The sequence below is a fragment of the Oxyura jamaicensis genome, chromosome 6 (assembly GCF_011077185.1).
Source record: "Oxyura jamaicensis isolate SHBP4307 breed ruddy duck chromosome 6, BPBGC_Ojam_1.0, whole genome shotgun sequence".
NCBI lineage: Eukaryota > Metazoa > Chordata > Aves > Anseriformes > Anatidae > Oxyura > Oxyura jamaicensis.
This window is the reverse complement of record NC_048898.1, coordinates 20,410,543-20,431,602: the sequence shown is the minus strand read 5'-3', so window position 1 is coordinate 20,431,602 and position 21,060 is coordinate 20,410,543. Positions and strand designations below refer to the sequence as shown.

The window sequence follows — 21,060 nt, the reverse complement described above, 5'->3', positions numbered from 1 at the left end:
TTATTCAGCGGTAAAATGTGTCTGTCTTGTCTCCTGGTGAAATAACGTGTTATTAATAGAACATGGCCAGAAACTGCTTGCATTTTTTTTCTCATTATTTTAACTGCTGTATGGGCCAATGAACAAGATTAAGAGATTACTCCAAATCCCATCAAACAACTCCTGGGGCAGCCAGTCAGTGCTGTGACCTGAGCAGAGCCCTCGAGCTGAAGGAAGGGGCCCCTGAGGCCAAACCTGTAGGGATGGATGACTGGAGCTTCTGGCAGACCGCTTCCTGTCAGTCCTTCAGAGAGATAAAATAATCCAGTTCTTATTCCACTGTTTTCCAGCCTGTCTTGGTATGCTAAGGAAACCCTGAGAGGCATTTTGTTGTGCCTTCCTGTTTGTCAGTTCCTGCCTCCCACCACATTTTCCACATGAGAGGTTGTATAGGCCCTACCAATCACTTATTAGAGCTAAGGAAAATTTTGAAAGGTATAGGACATACTGCTCTGTTATATTTTTGAACATTTTTCAGAGCTTTGTTGTGAACAAACTGTTGTTGCCAGCTGGAAAACAATAAATCTCTCAAAACTTATTAAAGAAGCTGAACTTTCCTCCCTTTCTCTTTCAGTTTGATTATATTCCAAAAGTGAAAGTTGGGAATCTACCTCAAAAATTGTCATGCTGCTACAACCTTTGAAAATAACAGTATTTTGCAGTAAGCAAATGCATGCTGTTACATTAGGAAGAATGATTCTGTTTTCACTGTGGTGGTGGTGGGAAACTGGCTTTTGTTAGTCAACTAAATAGTCAGTGCTCTGAATCAAGTTTATAGATACTAATCAGCCATATAGCATTTCAAATGTATGTATTTGTGCTGCAAAAACTGGAAGTTTTGCATAGTTCTGCTTTGTGGAACCTCACACCCCCCTTAAAATGCACTCAACTGCCTTTTTGGGAAGGGCGGTGGGTGAAATGGGTGAAAATGGGGTGTTAGCAGTTAGTGTCTAGATAGGGTTGATATTTTCTTGCTGTTTGTAACTATAGATGTTGTTCTTGTCTATAGCTATTTATATATTGTATATATGTACAAAATCTTAGATGTTCAAGTAGGTGATGGTACTGTACGTGCCACTGGAGATGCCTGACAGGTCCACCTCTCTTGACAGTCTGTGGCTTACGGATTCCAGGGAGCGTGAAAATTCTTATCACTTGAATGAAAAGATTCACTTTTCCAATTAAGGTGAGACTTTTAAATAGAATTATTTCTGTCCATTCTTTTTCTTTTTTCCCAGACCCCCACTCTTCACACACACATGTTGTGTCCCTGCTAAGGAAAACAAGTAACATGGTGTCACCTTTAAAGTTTTGCTTAAATCCAGCTAAAATCACCCAGGCTGAAGAACCACCAATTTAACAGTTTCTTGGCTTGGGGTTGCTCTAGGACTCCCAGGGATGCTAATGCATGTTAATTTAAACTTCTTATCAGCAGACTAGCAAGACCGTTCACACATTTTCCAGAGACACCACAGGATTTAGGCTGTTGTCCTAATTGCTATTGTTCAGGCTGCCAGCTATTATATTTACCACAAGCTGTTTTCATCTTGTTGGGAGCCTGGTGCTAAACTGAAAAACAACACCTACCTTGGCAAATTGTTGCCTTCTGGAAGGTGAAGCAATTACACTGTAGGATGCAGACAAGCTTCTATACAAAGTGTGTAAATTTTTGGCTGTGGTTTCAATAGGTGGTAAACCTGTTTTTAGGGGATCTTTTACCTGATTGGAAATGCAGGGCTCCATGACACAAAACACTACAAACAGTCTTTCTTCAAGTTATTACTGTTTTATTATTATTATTATTTGAAGGATAAACATAGGTGATTAGCCAAGATGTTTCTATGCCTGATCAGGTCTGAATTTATCCTGCCCTAAATTTATCCTGAATTTATCCTAGCCTAATATCCCTCCTGAATTTATCCTAGCCTAATAGTGGAACCACAGTCTCACTCTTCATGCCTGATTTACATTTATGATTCTGTCAGAGATGAGTTGCTCTATCCCATAGACGTTTTAATACCAGTCACACAGCCGTGATGATACCAGCCTGGAAAACTTTTCCAGGCAAGTATGAGCAAAGGAGAGAGATCGTTCTTCCTCTCTACAGTCCAAAAAAAAAAAGGGGGGGGGGGGGAGGAGGGGGGCAGCTACCTTAATCAGTGTCCAAATTTTCCTCTTTTAATGTGGTTTGGCATTAGATTATTTTTACTGTAACAGGTATCTGATGCTGAGAAGCACAGTCCCTCTCTTTGTTCTCTGCCATAGTTTCATGCCCCTTTTACTGCACGAGGAGCTGTGGTTGTCTGACCTGGTAATTAGACAGTTCAGAGAGTGTCAAACCGGAAGACGCATAGCACTATCAAGAAAAACAATTCATTTTCTTCCCTTGTCGTTCCTTGGTCCACTTTAGGGAAGGGCCAGGAAACTTGTGTCCTGGTCATCCAGTCCAAATTCTTGGGCAATAAGTTCTTCATAAAACTATGTTTAACCGTAAGATTGAACCTGTAAGTGTCTGACTTCTAAAATTGCTTTCTCTTTTCTATTTTTAGGTATAGTTATTAACCTGCATAATTTAAAGGAAATTCAGATCACATCACACATTTTTATACAAATATTGATTTGGTTTGAAAAAATATTTTAGAGACTTGTCCTCAATTTAAACCAAGGTTGAGGCTGTAAAGAAGTTTGATTAGTCTTGTATTTGTTTTATTTAAAAAAATAAAAAAAATCTGCTTCCTTTTTTGGTTGGAATACTTTCAGCCCCATCAGAATCTGGAAGTACCAGAAATAAACCAGAGGCACTCATTTCTGCAAAGGATGGGTGTTACTGCGTTGAAGGTTCTGAGCTGTGATTTGGGAAATCTGTAATCAGTTTTCTGCTTTACCTCTAGTTTAACATTGGGTAAACTATTTAATAAAATAAGTGTATGCTTCAATATCCCACCCGTGAAATAGTTGATATTTCTTTATTGAAGGCGGTAGCAGTACGTTCATTCATAGTTCTGTGTAGCTCAGAAGGTATGGTGATCATTTGAGTAATCTGTGAACACAGGTTCTTCCAGAGTAACAACAAAAAGCAGTCATGTTTAAATAAACACAGGATTTGTTTTTGTTTCCCAAATCAATATCTTGTTTTAACCTGCTGGAAACTTGTTTGTTTCTGGATACATATATTGTCCCAGTCCTCAAAAGCACTGGGTGTGTTACTCCTGACCTGCTAACGTGGAAAGTGATGTGTGGAATAGTCTGTCTTCAGTGGTGATTTTACAAGGAGCTACTGAAGGTTTACTCTTTTCATTAAGACATTCATATTATTATTATTATTATTCCCTTTGAGACCTACAAGTTAGCAGATTTTGTGCAATAAAGGTCGTGCTTTTATTTAGCAGTGTGGCTGACTGGGCAAGTGTGATTATGTATCATACATCTGGCTCTGTATTTCAGCAGGGAAGGAAGGATTTGACTCTGATCACTCCAAAGATATCCTGGCCCTGTGAATCAGTTTAGCATCTCACATGTTCAGTTCCTGGTGACCCATTCGGATTCTTCACCACATACAGAACTGTTATTACCAGATGCACAAGAGCAAGGTGTATTTGAGAGAGGGATTATGGCTCTATCTGAAGGGCAGCCACAGGTCTAATCAACTCCAGTTAACAATTTGAAGATTATGCTTGTTAGGCTAGGGAATGGTCAATCAATTCACTTGCCAGTTTTAAGTAAGGATTTTTCCTCTTTAGACCCTTTATGTATGAAAATGAGTAAGTGTAGCACAGGACCAGGTGTTGATGATTCTTCAATGTTACAAGAACCCTAATTGTGCATTGCATAAAGGCTACATCAAGTTCTGTGGTGCCCGTTATAGATAGTAAGTATGGATAAAAAGTTCATAACACATTATTCTTCTTCATCACTTGGCACTTGGAATGTGTTGCAAGATTTCAGGAGCCAAATTTTTGAAGGGGCTAAATAAGCATGCTAAATAAAACATTTAATACTGTATTTGGCATGCTTGCTGTTAGAGATGGAAACCATACAAATAAAGCTATTTGCAGCATAGTAGTCAACAAAATACTCTGTAAAAAAAAGCTTTGCAAGTAATTGGATTCACAGGAGAAAATTCATCGCAGCTGCCTGAGCAGCTGTCAGATGCCAGTTTAAAAAAGTGAAAACTTCACTTGTATCAATTATATTGCAGTTCTTTTATGTATTGGCTTCTTGATCGTGCTTAACAGAACTTCAGTCTTTTAAAATTATCCTTAAGGAAGTGACAGCTCGTTCTTAAGTAACTTTGTACTCACTGAAAGGCAGTCATTTTTCTTTGTTATTACACAAGTTGTCTTTTGAATCATAACTACTTACCTATGTAAATACATTATGGTGATACAGATACTTTGCTATTCTACTTTTAATTTTTTCCATGATACTTAGTTCTTTTATATTAAGTGGTCTTCAAAAAGACCATATACAACAAGAAAGAACATCTGAAGTTGAACTCAAAGGCATTTTCATTACAATATGTTTTAAGAATCAATGATTAATTACTTTGAACTTAAAGATATTTGGACATTAAAAATGTATTTTTTTTTTTTATTATATAAGCAGAAACTAGGAACTGCAATCATTTCTGGCTGCTTTGGAATTTCTAAGAAATCTGTCAGCTGAGTAAGAAGATGCTTACAGTGCTTGGCACATTTATAGTTCTTAAAAGAATGTTTGCCAAAGGCAGGTATGATAACCAGTTACTGTGTTGTTATGACATTGTATTTAATTGACACTAGGCTTTTGAAAACATGCAAGCTGTAGTTGGTTGTGATAAGATATATTATCTAGGCACAGTTGTCAAAATAGCTGCATTGGATTAACTAATGAATGTGTTTCTAAAACTGGATTCAATATTGAACATAGAACAGCTTTGAGTAGTTCAAAGTTAGCTGCACAGTTTTACAAAACTTGATAGTAATCCTGATCAGAGTAAATTCATGTCTTTATGTCTTGGTGAACTATGTATTTTGTTTATATTGGCCAGTTCTGTTCTTAAGGACTAATATAAAAAACGATGTCTATGCCCTGTATGTGTAAAATCTGATGTGTGAAAACACTTTTTTTATGGTAAAAGTTTCTGTTGGTAGCACGCATGTTCTTCACCTTAACCATAGTTTCAAAATCTTTTAGAGCTGTTTTGAGGGATTGAGGTAGAAGGCTGGTTGGTTGGTTTTGGTCTGGTTTTGGGGGAAAGATAGGGAGTGGTGTTCTCACATTGCAGTAGGTCTCTGTACTTCTAGCTTGTAAGTAGGATGCTTCTGACTCTCTAAAAACTATACACTCCTTTCTTTACAGCCTGTCCAGACCTCTAGGAATTGGGAGTGTCTAGTGACCTCTTACCTCTCAGCACTTTAAATATGAGTGACTAGGTGAATGGGTTAGCCTTGGTTAACTGCATAAATGTTGCAGGGAGAGATGACTAATTATAGCTATCTCTGAATTCTTGACACTTGTCAATGAGTGATTGACTAGATTGACTCTTAAATTAACCAGCAAATTCAATGGGGAATATCTCATCAGGTCTGCTTTACCGTGCCCTTAGCAGAAAGAAGATGCAAAGTGTAACAGCCTGAAAGATCTAATTGTTTTTTGTTATGCTTCATTATATTCAGTATAGGACTCTTTCTCCCTCCAGGAATGAGATACCAGCTGTGTCCCCTTGCACACCTCTGCTCAAGTATGATATTGAAGGTGTTTAAAATACGCACCTACCTTACCTGTAAGGGAGTTTAGCAGACTGCAATAGTTCTGGTCTTGTTTAAAAGAGGTCTGATTCATGTACATACCCTAACCTGGTTGCTAAAATCCACTCCTTCTAACCTGTGGAAAGTTGAACAGATTATTTCTTAACAACAGTTGCTTTAATGAATTTGAAAATGTGTACTTCTGTTTTTGGAGTTTGTGAATTAAGATTCTATGTACTGTGGCATATAGGGGGAAAGAATTATCCTGAAAAAAATGGAATCTGTAGTCATGACTTCATGGTTGCATCAATCATTGCTAGCATATCACTGATTCAGCTGTCATAAAACTAGGTAGACTTCTATTTTTATAAATATTATTATGCAAAAAAAAAGGGGGGGGGATTTTAAATAGGTAAGGAGTGGTACGGGCTATCAGATATATTACTAATGCAATCTGAATATTTTTCTCTAGAGCGTATTTCTGTATTTGTGAAATGCTTTGGATGAATTTTAACACTCATTCACCAGTTTTCAGAAATGTTGCTACATGTTTTTGGCAGAGAAGATTGTTGCTGCAGCCTAATATAGGTGGAGTTGTCACAAGAGATCATAAGGGGAGTGAAGATCAGAAATATGACATTTCTACTTTCCTAACCAGGCATTTCAGAATTTCATAGAAAGCTTCCATGTTGCCTTCCTGAGAAACTTAAGAATTAACAAGAACGAACCAAATTAGATCATTGGCTTACAAATGTGAATTTCACTGTCTCAAAATCTGTAAATTTGAATAAGGGAGAAGCAAATGAGATCATTTCCCAAAAGAAGGAAGGAATGATGAATGCTTTTATATTTACCTGGTGTCTTAATACTTATGAATTTGCATGTTAACTTTAGGGAATGTAAGAAGTGAGAATGCACACTTCTAAAGGCATCCAAAAGTTGTTCAGCAGCTTACTGGAAGTCACAAAAAATCAGAAGGCATTACATCATTGTTCCTCATGATAGAAATCAGAAGTGACCAATTTTTTTTTTTTTTCTCAATATGGAAAACAAGAACTTGTCCTCATGTACAAAATGAGAACTTCTAGGAAGAGACGCAACAGGAAGAACCACACAATTCCCAAGCTCTTCCCTGAGTCACCCCCTGCCCAGGCTTGGGGTTCTGCAGTGGTGGCCACTGTGGAGGCCTGGCTTCTCCAGCGGGAGAGCAAGAAGCTGCACTGCCACTGCTGCTCCACTTTCCCACTGCCTGCCTCACAGGCTTCTCTCTCTGCGATGAGGGGTTTTTAAATATAAGTGAGAAAAACTTTTGCATGACTGACTCTGCAGTGTTTTTGAGGGAGGAGAGCCCCATTGCTTTGTGCTGGGACCTTGTGAAAGCTCTTGACCTGGTAGGATAGTTAGGGCAAAGGGTTGTGAGGGTACATCCTCAGCAAATCCTCCCTGCATTGCCCTTTGGCAAATGGTGCCTGTCAGTGGGTTTCTATGGCCTTCAGATCTTTTGAAAACTTTGTTGTGATGGGGGCCAGTGGTCATGCTGCCATCTCAGGTGCAGTTTGGTCTCCAAGCCAGTCACAGCACCCATGGGTGGACACCCGTCTGGCTGCATCTGTATGGACAAAACCAGGGAGAGGGCATGTGGCAACAAAGTCTTTATTGTCTGTCATCTCTCAAAAGTGATTTGCCTGTAACAACCAGCCATCCTCGTTGCAATGCCTGGGCATATCTCAGGGCATGGCAGAGACCACCAGCTGGTTCCTATCCTGTTACACAACGGGTTTGTCTGGCCATGTGGATGGGAGCTGTGCTGTGCCATTTGCCCACATAGCCCCAGAAGAGGTTCCAGGCCTGCTGTGTGTAGCCAGGTATATAGGTGTAGCCTCTGATGTCTTAGAGGAATAGATGTCACTGTACTCTGACTGTGAAGTAAATAAAATGTACAAAAATAAGGTTCCAGAATTCAGTAGCTGAAAGCAGCAAATGTTAACCCAGTATCATTTGTCTCTTTAATTCCCTCTCCCCTCCCAAAAGGCATACTTACCTAAAGGATAGGTTGTGCTGAGAGGTGTGGCGTGCTCACCCTATCGGGAATTTGGCCTGCAAATGGTGCTGCAATGACCCCTGGAGCCAAGGAAAGAGAAGTGAAAGGCACAGCAAAAGTGCTCCCGAGCCCATCCCAAAGATGTTGACTACTACCTGTGGCATGGGGCTTTAAGAGACTCTAACCATAAGAAGCAGTGGGTTGTACCGAACTATTTAGAGTGGTTTAAAAATGCTTGTCATCTTGGAACCGGTAGGAATGATGAAGTAACAAGCAGGGAACCTGGGTCGGGTCAGTTATTTTTCTGGAAGATTAGGAATTGTTTGGGCTCTGACAAAACACATCACATTGTGAAGCATAAGCTTTCTTCAACTCTTCTTGAAGAGTTTCAGAAGAGTTGAATTCATCCCAGACCTTAGGGGTAATCCTGTCTCTGACTCCTTGCTAAGGTTGCTGTGCTTCAGTCCATTCACAAAAATAGTTCATCAACCTAATAATAAAAAAATGTAAGAGGCATTTTAGACACTAAACTGACCGGATATGAACTAGTTACTTAGGGGCCAAGGGATTTTTTTTTTCTTTACAAATTTTAATCCTATTGATGCTGAAGTGTTTTAAGCAGTACTGGTTAATGTCTTCTTTCTTCTTAGAACATTAAGTAGCAATATCCTTTTGTCTTCACCGCTTCCCCCCCTTCACTTCACGCATTATATTTACTGAGAACAGCTAGTAACAAGGCAGGCCTGGTGTCTGACCAATAAGATTTTTGAGCTGGTGATTCATTAGTGTGTATAAAAATAGCTAACCTTGTTTAAAGGCACTTCTTACACAAAAAGAAAGGGGTTGAATTACCATAGCTCATTCAAAGTGAAGATTAAACATCTTTACCAGGACAGTGCACTAATCCCATGAACCCTGTTTATGTTGAAATGTAGTGCTATTGGCAATAAACAGCAATTTGAGAAGTCATAACCCAAGAAAATCATTGTTAAGTGACTTTAGAGCTCCCTATAAATTTCCCCTTGATGACTTCATCAGTAGTGTTCAACAACAGAGTTAAATATTTGTATTAGGTGCTCCTGCCTTTAACAGACTCGTTAAAAAGATGGAATTCTTTGATTCAATCTCAAATAATTTTAGTTCTAATCTCTCTCAGACAAAGTCAGCTCTATAAATTGAGCTAAATGTATGTATTTTTTTTTTATTTTTTTTCTGAATAGAGACTTTACAGTGAAGCAATAAATTCAAACACTGGGAAAGTAAATGTAACTGAAGTGCCTTTAATGATGCTATTGTGTAGCTGTTATGGTTATAATCCCATTACACAGACCTTTACCTTGAAGGTTATAAATTCTTTGAGAAATTATTCTAATGGGAAAGGGCACTACTTGAAGCATTGTGTTAAAATACAAACAAATAAGGGAGGATTTCAGTTTGAAGAACCAAGATACACAAACTACCTTCTAATCTGTATTTCCTAAGAAAAAATGCAGTGGAATAACAATTAATGAGAGAAATCTATACTATAATGAGAGAAATCTATACTAAAATTATCCTTGGGATACAGTTCCAGGTGAATGAATGTTTGTGAGGATAAAAATGTAGTAACCCTCCCCAGGAGGGGTGCTGTTATTTGCATCACAGGCATGTCTGGAAATTGTCAGTTAGGATCAGGACCTCATTCTGCTCTACACCTACAAACTTGAGAAACAGTACCTGCATCGAGAATTATCAGTCTAGAAATCTGACCCCAAACCCAGTGAAGTCAAGGGGAGACTTTCCATTGATTTTAATTATTTGGTTCAGAAGCTAAGTAAGTGTTTCTAAGACAAAAATCAATATCGTCCCACAGTGGTAATGTTTTCATGTGTTTCTATTGATTCTTTTGTCATAGATTTCAGGATACCTTTGCACTGTCAAACATGCAAGGTTTTAACAAACTGATTTATTAACACAATTTGATTAACATCTGCAGTAGCAAGTATTTAGCAAATGTCAGCAAACAGAAGTTCACTAAAAGGGTCACCATAGAAAATGACTTGTTGCACAATGAGAGTCGAAATCTAACAGGAACTGCTTTTTTTCTTAAAACCAGTCTATGTCAGAACCCTACGTTATGGGTTCAGCATGACCTGTGTATTCAGAATTTTTTTTTCTTAACCAGCTAGTACATCAGGTCTAAGAAAAGCCTCACTTCCCCTGAAGGACTTTAACTTGCTTCCTTTCTGGACCATAGTTAAAAACAACAACATTTCCATGACAGTGTGGTTATAAAAAAGATGTCAAATTTCACAAATTAAATTGAACTTGCTCAGCTTGTCAGTTAAACTTTAATTCAATAGTGGATCTCCTTTTTAATAATTAAATGAAATACATCATTCTATTTCAGAAATACACTGCTGTATTTATAATTTTTGACTTACAAATGCTAGTCTTGGGATGTTGTTAGCAGGACTGCTTACCAGGGTAATAGTTACAGACATGGATTGTTCAGTTGACAGCCCTGTCATTTGGCTTTGTCACTTCTTAAAACCAATCAAAACACTTCAGTCATTTCTTGAGAATGTCTCTGAATTTTGGGCCTCTAATTCAACTTTATTTCAAAGTTATTTGAAAAATAAGCAGTTCGTACAAATTAAAAACTATGTAACAGTAGTCTAGTGGCATACAGCTTTCCTAGTACATGCCTATCATGTACTGTTTTAGTACTTCAAGCTCCTTCATGCAATATTTTTTCTTGTTCATGAATAGTAACAACAAAATTCCCAAGTGTAGAATATAATTTCCTTCCTTTTGGAGGATCTTGTTCCTGGAAGAAAATTTGAAGCATTTCTCAGAATTTTTCTGATCCAAGCCCAAAACTACAAGTTGCATCTGATATAGGCCAGGATGAGTCACATTCATTTGAGTTTTCCAAGTGTAAAGCTTAATTTGTTAATTGAATTTGTAATCATTTGTCACAAAACCTGTTACAATAACAATATCTCTAACTTTTCAATCAATCATAACAAAAATGCAGATATCAAGTAAATCTTATCAGGATCACTAAAATAATGGGATTTTTGTTTACAAGGTGTCGATTGGTTTTGGGAGCTTTGATAATGACTCCAGACAGTCAATAAATACGGAGACTTTCACGTTGCCAGTAGGAGCCGAACTAAACTATCTAATCTTTTTAAAATGACAGACAACACAATGAACTCTGAACTTAATCCCCTCCAAACACGAAGGAGACAGTTTAGTACTTAAAGTACTATTCAAACTCAAAACCTGCATTTAAAAAATCATTAAGTGTCTGACTTAAACACACAAAACCAGGGAATTCAGAGTTAAGGCTGCAGTAGCTCTGGGGTGGTTTTCCTTCCCATGGTGCCTGGGCAGCAGTCTGTGGTGGGCTGCAAGCTGCCAGTGGCTAGTACAAGGCAAGGAAAACACCTGTGTGCCTTTTGAAAGCAAATTTGTAATCAAAGTATTTTTATTTTGTAATCAAAAAAAAAAAAAAAAAAAAAAAAAAAACTTTAAGTTTCAGTTGACAAAATTCAAAATTTACCCAGTTGGGTTCGTAACCTCTGAAAAAAACACATGGCCTTTGGGAGAAAAAGGGAACCATAAATGCAAAGCTTATGTAGATGGGGGAGAGGGGTGGCAGGCCATGGCTAATGTAAAAGTCTTCCCACTTTCCTTGAGGCAGCATCTCCAGGCACTGCTACTCACTAAGAAAATTAATTATGGAAGACACATTTCTCCTTTACTGGAAATCTATGTAGCAAGTCAAGTTTTGTATTAGAAAGTGACACCCACCACAGTTAAACATTTCTCTAATGCCTGGTAATAGTTTAAAACAAACAAACAAACAAAAAAAACAAAACATAAAATTATGAATATACCATACATATAGAATCACCATTTATTTCACTTCAACTTTTTAAAAAACAAATATTATGCCCTGATTCTAGAACTGTATTTTCCACTAGTAATGAAGTAATAGGTGAGAAAATATAAGTAATCTTAATTAATTATTATCTATGCTAAGTCATATAATTGTTTGCCTTCTAATTTCTTTACCATCACTGCGTGCAGCGCAAATGTGAATTTGTCCAGTACTGGTGAATTTTTATTATTATATAATAATATATAATATTATATAATATCATATAATCATATATATATATTATAATCATTATTATACAATTAGTATTTGTTTTAAAATTGCATTTGTAGCTAATGAATGGAGGAATTAATGCCTACCAACATTTTCAATATGTTCCTCTTGCTGTCTAATGTAATGCCTGAATTGACAAATGCTTTGCTTTCACTCTTAGCATGGCCCACAAATCTTTTTCATCTTTCCTGGGTAAATGGAGATAAGGAGTTGTTATATCTCTGCATCTGTCATTAATTAATTTCACTGAATACATATTTTCTGAGATACATATAAAGGGAAAAATAACATTTAAATAATCATTTGGACTTAAAATAATAGTTTTCAGTTATCAAAATCTGTTTACAATGTTGAATGTAATTTGTCGCTCTACAGTTTTGTATATTTTATTTCTATATAGGTATCCTCAGTGTCACGGTAAGTCACAGTATTTACATGTGAATGGACTCGAATATTTTATGTTATTAACAACTGTTTCTCAAGTCAGGAATTTCTGAGGCTCCCGCTGTCTGCTTTTTGCCATGATTAATTAGTCAGGCTCATAATTCTTGTAGTGCTGGTTAGGCAGACTGTAGCTTCGTGTTGGTTAATCTGTCATTTGGATGAGCTATGTTATCAGGACAGCCAAAATCTTACGATGTATTTTTCTGAGAGATATGATGTCTGTGCTCTCATGATGAGATCAGCTGGCAGAGGTGAAAGTGTGTTTATTTGACATCACTGTCTGGTGCTTTAAACCTTTTTCTGAAGCCTATATTTACATTAATCACATGATCTATATCTTGATTTTAGGATCTCGTTATTTTAATTAACTTTGCTGACTTATCACAACATTTCAAGATGCTGTAAAATTAATCTTAAAGTGTTTCCCTTGGATTTTTTAAAGTAAATTTGAATGATAGAATTTTGATTATCAGTACTTTCTCAGGTGGTCCTTTGTTGTAAAATTGGTGGAGTTCTGTATTTCATGGCACTTTTGCTTTGCGATACTATATTTTCATATTGCCTTATAATTGTTTCCTGAGTCAGAGGAGAGCTATGTGTTTTATAATGAAAAAAAAAAAATGCTGCTCCTAAACCCTGCAAGGTGCTGTGCCAAATCAAAACCTATGGTTGCTAACTTGGAATTTATTTTTTCCTTCTTAGTTTTTATAAATATTTATTACTCTCTCTGATAATGATTGCTTCCTAAATATTCCCCTGTTTAGTTACTATGAATTTAGGACAAGTACTGTAGAAAATCTAATAGCAGGGAAGTCTGCTAGATACAAATTGTCATGGATAACATCTAATTGTTATCCCGCAAGAGCAGAACCTATAACAAGCACATCTGCTTTTTTTTTCTTTTTTTTTTTTTTTTTTTCCTCAGCCCAGTGACTTAAAAACAAAATTAGCTATAAAGACTAGTTAGGTTTCTATATGTTTTTTCCCTTTAAAGATTTTCCTGTGAAAGCAGGGGAGACTGATCACCTGTTAGATACTGCACCACCTTGTACCCTAGTAGGCTCCTTGGCACATGCACTCTCTCCCCCATCTTCTCTTCTTCACCACGTGCTCCTGTGTGATTTCTGGGGGAGGACTGAGTTACAGCTGCTTCCTGGATCAGTCCACCACACATCAAGCTATAATTAAGATACTAAGATTCATTATAGGCATTTTTTTTTGTTTACATTGGTGGTAGCTATGAAAGAGTTTATGAAAGCCAAATGACTACTGCTGGCATCATGGGCAAAACCTCCTTTGCATGGGCTGGATTGCACGGGACTTTTGGACTCAGCACGTTGACCTCTGCAGACTTGCTAGAATGCAATATTCAAACTATTGGGCTTCACTGTCCTTTATAACAGCCTCCCTGTGTGCTACAAGCCCCCCTCCCGGGGTCAGCTCTGGTGTGCACAGAGATCCTGCTGTCCTGTACGGAAACCAAGCCCGGCTTTCCAGAGTAAATCCCAGCCATGCTGTGTCCAGTGAGCTTCCTAATGAGAAGGTAGATAACGGGACAGACTTTTTTCCTTGGAAAAGAATAGCATTTACTGTATTATTAATTTCCAACTGTGCAGTGATTTCACAGGGAGCATTTACCAGCTTTCCAATTCCTGAATTGATCAGACCCTCATCTTACTTTGCCAGGCTGTGTGTGTATTTTTAGCCATGTAACACTAAACCAGATCTGCCTTTGTTTTTGTGATTTATGGTTTTTTCTTAAACAGGAAAGCATTCATTATCAAATGTTGTGAGAACAATACAGTAACTGGAGGTTATTTTATATGAAAATATTGTTGATTGTTCCTTCCCTAGAAATCTCTCTTGGCAGCTCACTTCCTGCCAAATGAATCAGCAAAAGCTGCTCATGAAAGTTGTTAATATATAATACAATCATCCAGCACCGCACTTGTTCCTTATCTATAAAGTCCTTTTGTGATCAATGATTCACATCACCTTTTGATTAGTCTCTGAGCACAAACAGTTTCTTAATATAAATTAATGGCCTTGGAATTTCTAAATAAACGTTCCCTTTTGTTTAGCATCATTTCCTATTTTCTTACCAAAACAGAGTCTTATTGTAATTGTTCAGTTTTCACTGGAAAAAGTGTTTGCAGACTGGAATGTTCTTAAAAAAACAAGTCGTCCTTTTCAGAGCTAATATTGTTGATTTACAAGGTTTAACCTTCCATGTTAATTGAATATAACTAGGAGATAATACCAGTATGCTGCTACTATTGTCTGATACTGTAAGGAATTATTCCTGCCCCTCATTTACTAGAAAAAAATATTCTCTGTAGCATAATACTAGTTATGCAGTTTTTATTTTTTTTTTCACAGTAATAAAAAACATGTTAGCTACATGGGAGATACAGTTAACTTAAGACACTTCCTCCAACGTTTCTCATTGATCATTGCTAACTCTAGCAGTAGCCATGTTGTGATCACTGGTGTAACTAGGCTCTTCAGTAAACAGTAGTTCTGAAGTTGTCTTCTGGCCAGGTCTGACTAATAGGGTAATTAAAATACCAAACATCATGTAGTGGTTGGCTAATGGTAATTATCCACTCTTGCAAATGGCAGTGAAGCAAGAGTGGAGAACACAGAAGAAGCAGAAGAAGCCTGACCCACAGAGAACTGGTGTGTTCTTTGTGATCATTTTTTTTTTTTTTTTTTAAGGAAATTATTTCACTTAAATGACTTAGGTGGAATTCTTAACTAAACTGAAATAGGAACCTGAGAGATGGAAAATGCCTGAGAGACATCTAGTTTAATTAACTGTTAGCTAAAGTGATCCAAGAGTTCAGACAAGGGATTTCTTTTCCCCAAAGCACTCAAGGAATATAGGCCATGATAAAAATGCTCAAACTTCTGAGTGGGTTGTTCCCGGTGGTTCCAGTTGCAGTGCTTTGCTTTGCAGTGAGGACAGGCACAGCAGAGGCACAGTGTCATTGCTGCCCGGCCGACAGAGCACCTTGCCAAGCAGAGGTCACTTGGTCACCTCCAGTGATGTGTCCACCAGGCACCAGGTCCTAACCTCAAATATCAGTTCAATTTTTAACTCTGTGTCACTAACACAGCTGGTGACTGCCTATGAGGAAGCAAGGCTTCCCGTGATTCTGGGGGCAGCCGTTGGCTCAGGGTTTTAGCCAACGGCTGCTCCTTAAAGGCACTGGTAAGTGCCATAAGTATGATGAAGCTGATGCTCCTCTTGCTGTCAGTCAGAGCTGCCTCTAGTAAAACAATAGTCTCTATGGCTCTATTGTCTTTCACAAAGATAACATCAGCACCAGATAAGGATCTTTCTTGACATTTTTAGGCACTTGTAAGATGTCAATGAAATGTCAGAAGTACTTAGTGATGCACGGCCCTCATAGCAAGAGAGATGTATTGTTTTGAGTAATTTTCTATAAAAATACAGATATAAATGTGCAATAGAATATTTCCAAACTCTTTAAGTGAAAATTTTTATATACACCATCCAATTTTAAAATCAATTGGAATTTAAACAAAAAGCAATGTATTTACAGATTTTTGCTATAATTAGGGACACAAAATTCACTTAAGTATTCTGAAAAAACAGTCATTTCCCTGCTGGCATGTAATACATTGGCAGTATCCAGTGATTGGGAAGGTCAGCAACTGTAAAGGAACATATTTTATCAGATGCTTGCTTAAGAAATCTCATATGTAGAGACACCATGCCAATTCAGTTTCAGTGATGTCAGATTTTCAGTCCACAGTGCTTCTAGCACACAAAGACTTTTCTCTTGGCCTAGGTAAATTTCACCTAGTACAAGTATGATGTCCCAGAAATAGTAATTCCCACTCTCACTTCCAGCATGGTGGGTGAAGTCCATTAAAATAATAATAATAAAATACTTAGCACTGTCTTTACTGACAGTCTCTTTAACTGCACCTTCTGTGCACATTGCGTATAGTTGTGAAATAAAGATACACTGATCACCTTCTAGCAAATGGTGTATCAGCTTGTGCCAGGTCACAGTACTGAATTTTATGTATTTATTTTTTACAATAAAGAAAACCACGACAACAAGCAGTGTATTTCAGTTTATTTCATTGGACAAGAAAGTTTCCTAAATCCTTTTGAGAATGGCCCAGAACTCAGCTACAAAAAAGAAAAGGTCTTGTATGACTGAAATCAATTGACTCTGGGCATCTCCAAGCAACAGCTGGCTTCTGAGAGAGAGATGGGGAGCAGCAGTAGCCAGAAATGGAGAGAGGGCAGTAGGCTAGACAGCTGGCAGAGGCAGGATCACCTGCAGCAGGACAAGCTTGTGCAGGTATTGGCCTTTCTGGACTCCTGCCCATGGGTCTGTGGCCAGCTACAGATCCACCACTACGTGTGATATCCTTCTCCATATTTCATCATCTAACAATTGTTCTATGTGGGTGTAAATCACTCCAGAGAGCCAAGCAGCTAGGCCAGGGGTGATTCTATTTTATTGCTAATAAACTTATATATTTACAGGCAGCTGTGGTACCTACGGCATTGGCACAACAGAATGAGTACTATTTATTTTAGTTGATTTGCTTTTAAAGTAAGCTTCTGTGTGAGTTTTTGGGAAAGAAGGGAGAAGAAAAAGTACCCAAAGCCTATGCAAGTATCAAACTCACTTAAAATCACACAAAATGTTCACAAAACCACTCTGTATCATGCTCCCATTGCTGCATCTTGTTTTTCTTGCAAGTCGTGGAGTATGATGGCTGGGTGTAGGTGTCCAAGGTATTGTGGATTTACCTGGCTTTCCTGTGGTCTGCCACAGTGGCTGCAGATGTACTTTCTTGTATCCCATGCCGTGTTATGAGCCACTGTAACAGGGAATAAACAGTGTTAATCCAGATAAAAATGAGTAGGCACACTGTAATAATAGCCATATTCTTTGAAAAGGACAATATTCTTAGAAGTCTGTTATTGAAATGTATAGAAATTATTGAAAATCTTGACCCCAAATAAACTTTGGCACCAGTAGATAAATGTTAAATGTCCTCACCATCCAACTCTGTGCTTCCTTCTGGGACATCTGACCTGGAATTAGTTAACCTATTTAGTTGACCAAGCTTTGCAAAATAATTGCATACATATTGGCAACAGTTCAATTGCCCCTTGGGGGAAACAATGTAATTGGTCACATTTTGTGTTAAAGGGAACCGAACTGAAGATGAGTGATCAGGCTCCTGTGGAACAAAAGTTAGTGCACAGATTAATCTGGATGACGTACCTTGCTCTTTGGAGGACCTCGTCTTTCTCCTCTCTCTACAGGCAGAATCTAGAGAGCCTGGTCAGATACATGAGGTGCCAAGAGCTTGGTGCCATTGCCCCACACTGTGCTTTTCAGAAGACAGCTGATGGCTTGTAGAATGTCTACGGTAAGTCTACAGCACAGACTGATAAAGCACCACTGCAGCAGGCTGTTCTTTTTCATGAATATTGATTATATCACATGCAGGAAATTAATTCACTGGTAATTAGTAACTTTACTTCAGGTATAACCAGTAACCTGCTCTTAGCTGCAAAAACAAGATGGTCACAAGGAAGCTCCTAAAAATAGCCGGTATTTAGTTTTGGTGACAAGACTGGTAAGTATGGGGTAAAACCCAGAGGAAGTCGTAGTACTATGATTTCTTTCAGAACTTCTTAGCTTTCAGTCAGAAATATAGCATGAATGGCAGAACATGAACAAGCGAGTATACAAGTCAGATACCAAGCTTATTAAATGTTATAATTCTTGCAGTTATTAAATTTATTTTCACGTGGTCACCCCCAAATTGATAGATTAATTTCTAACCTGGTGTCTGTTAAGATTAGGCTGAATAGTTACAGTGTGCTTTCATCTGCATTTGTGTGACATCCAGTGGCTGGATGGGTCAACCACAGGCACCTGTTTCTTGCTAAAGGTGTAAAACTGGCTCGTACCTCCTTTTAGAACACAAAAGATATAGAAGTATTGGCCATTAATGCCAACAGAATAATTGCTTAAATTATGTTTAAAAATAAACAGTTGATTAAAGAAGCTTGTTCCAGGGAATGCCTTTCAGATTTGTCCACACATAATTCATTGCAGTCTTCAGAGCTCCCTGCCACCTGCTACTGAAGTGAACTCACCTCACAATACATTGCCCCAGTCAGGAATGAGTAATTTCTGTTTTCATGCATTTAACTCTTGACTGAACCCTTAGTGTTAAGACTCATACTGATTTTGTCAGGCACTCTACTGAGATACTGTTGATTAAATCTTTTGAAATATCAAAAATAATCTAACATAGTAATACTGACTATACCACATGCTGAAGAATTTGGCTTCCAAAAATGTTGTTTAAATTGAAAGCTCTAGAACTCTGGACTCATGTTTGAAATAACTGCCTGAAATTAAAATATTTGGTGGCAGTTTTACAAAGTATTATCTTTACCATTATCATGATTTGAGCCCAGCACTGCTCTGAACATTTGTAGGAGTTTCTCCACACTCTTTCTTTCAGGTTTCCAAGCAGCTAATGTGTAGTAATGGTTTGGTTTATTGCATAATGGCACACACTCATAAAATCTATGGTTATCTCAAAATATTTTTACATGCTGATATTATAAATAGCATCTGATAATGCTAAGAATGAAAAAGGTGAGAACATAAAAGTTTCTCTCATTTTCCAGTCTGCTTAACAAGGTCCATAAGCCTGCTTCAAGGTCAGCAAATTTCTTAAACGTGCAAGCTTTTTATACAACAAATGGAAAAATACATTTTTTTTTTTAAGAATACATTTTTTTATCTCATAATACTTAGAAGAGAAATTGAGCATTTATACCTAGTAGGTGAAATAACTTTAAAATTATGTTTTCAAACTGGCTAGATTTCAGGCTTAATACTTATTACTGGTGAACTGTTACAACGATGTAGAAATATTATTTTTCCAGAAATTTTCCTATTAAGACACATGCATAAAGATGACTGTAGTGGCCTGGTTACTGCATACGAAGCAAATGTTACCAGCAGAGACAGGAAAACAGCAGCTGTGCACCATTCTTGGACGCAAAGTCCTCAAGAGTCACGAGGTTAGCGCAGGATCTGTTTTTTCATGCCTCGTTCTGCTGACTGCAGAGTGACTTAGTCAACGATAACAATCAGAATAAAAGTCCTCTCCTAAAGTTAGAGTGGTTTAATGCTAATTTATGGCAAGGAAAAGCAAGTCAAATATGTCAGAGCAGTATCTGGAAGAAAACAAAGATCAGATATATGAAAATGCCCTTGCTGAGATCCAGTCCTTTGAGCTGCCTCTTGGAACCACCCTAAGGTATGCATCATTTAGATACTACTATATTGTTCATGATGGATTTCTTCCATTCTTTAGCTATTCTTTCACTCAGCCTGATATATCAGCAACTTTGTTATCCTGACACCGAAATCTACAGGACAGTGGACTTTAATTTTGGTGTTATTGTCTCTAAATGAAAAAATACAAAACAAGGGCATCTATGCAAGTCTTTACTGGTACAAAGCTTTTGTCTACAGAAGGCTGGCTGTGGATTCTCTATAAAGAAAAAAATTACACTTACACATGAAAATGAGGGGAAAAAATCTCTCTTTTTTTGTAAGCATTTTTTTTAACAGCTACTTTTAAAAAGAATTAATTGCTTATTATTCTTAATTTGTAATAAATGTGACTTTCTTTTCAATCACTCAAGATACTACTTAGAGTGAACCTTTACTATTGACGTTTGTAAATATCTGAAGATTTTATTTTTTTTTCTTTTACAGCTTATGGAAACAACCTTATTAAAAAGTGATTGATTGATTGATTAAATCAATAAAAAGTGCAACTGAAAAAAAAAACTTTTGCATATTAATTCCTACAAAAAGTAACATATAAAAGATTATGATGTAATGTGCCTAAGTATGTTGTTAGTAGCTGTAGATGAGTTTTAAAAATAGCCTGCCTGAGACTGTAGGCATCAGGTTGCAGTGACTATCAGGCTAAAGAAAGAAAATTTAATTTACCCTGAAAAAATGTGTGTGTCAATCTCTTAAGTAATTTGATAACTGAAAAAAAAGGGGGGGAGGGGAGGGGGCTTACTGCATTTGGATAATTTCTTGAAGGAAATTCTGTGCAGTAGTAGCCTGTGGGATTTTTCCTCTTTTTTTTTCTGCAGCACACACTTTGTAGGTACTTGTCTGTATTTTGAACACTTCTTGTTTTAGTAGGTATCACCAATAAATTCAGCTGAATCAACATTGTACATGTTAAAACCACGAGCACAGACAAGATGTACACAGCCTCCAGTGCCCTTTGTTAACTAGCATCCAGGTGTAGTCACACTAGGGCAGGGGGAATGATGAGTTTGATTACAGTAATTGAAAAGGTGGCAAACACCATTGTAGCTGGCTGGTGTCTAGACTTAGATGCACTCGTGGCTGTGAACGGTTGTCAGTTTCTCACTGGCGAAGCAGCCATATGTCACCCTGGAGTTTTACACTTTGGGCCTATTTATTTCAGTTGGCTTCCCGCTCGCGTGCAGATAACTTTGCCCAGAAAGCAGGTGTATCCTGTCTCCTGAGCATGCAAAACTCAAGGACTCGCTCATCTTCGGCCAC

The 21,060-nt window shown here is 37.6% G+C and overlaps 1 protein-coding gene across 5 annotated transcripts in view; it reads left to right on the top strand.

Annotated features, from left to right (window-relative positions):
- Positions 1 to 19,385: 19,385 nt before the first annotated feature.
- EXOC6 (exocyst complex component 6) overlaps positions 19,386 to 21,060 on the top strand; it is a 91,237-nt gene continuing 89,562 nt past the window's right edge. For all 5 annotated transcript variants that reach the window (XR_004751880.1, XR_004751879.1, XM_035329864.1 and 2 more), the window contains exon 1: positions 19,386 to 19,762. Coding sequence is in view for 3 of the 5 variants with exons in the window: in XM_035329864.1 (XP_035185755.1) it covers positions 19,641 to 19,762 (122 nt within the window). In the remaining 2 variants the exon portion in view is untranslated. The remainder of the gene's footprint in view (positions 19,763 to 21,060) is intronic.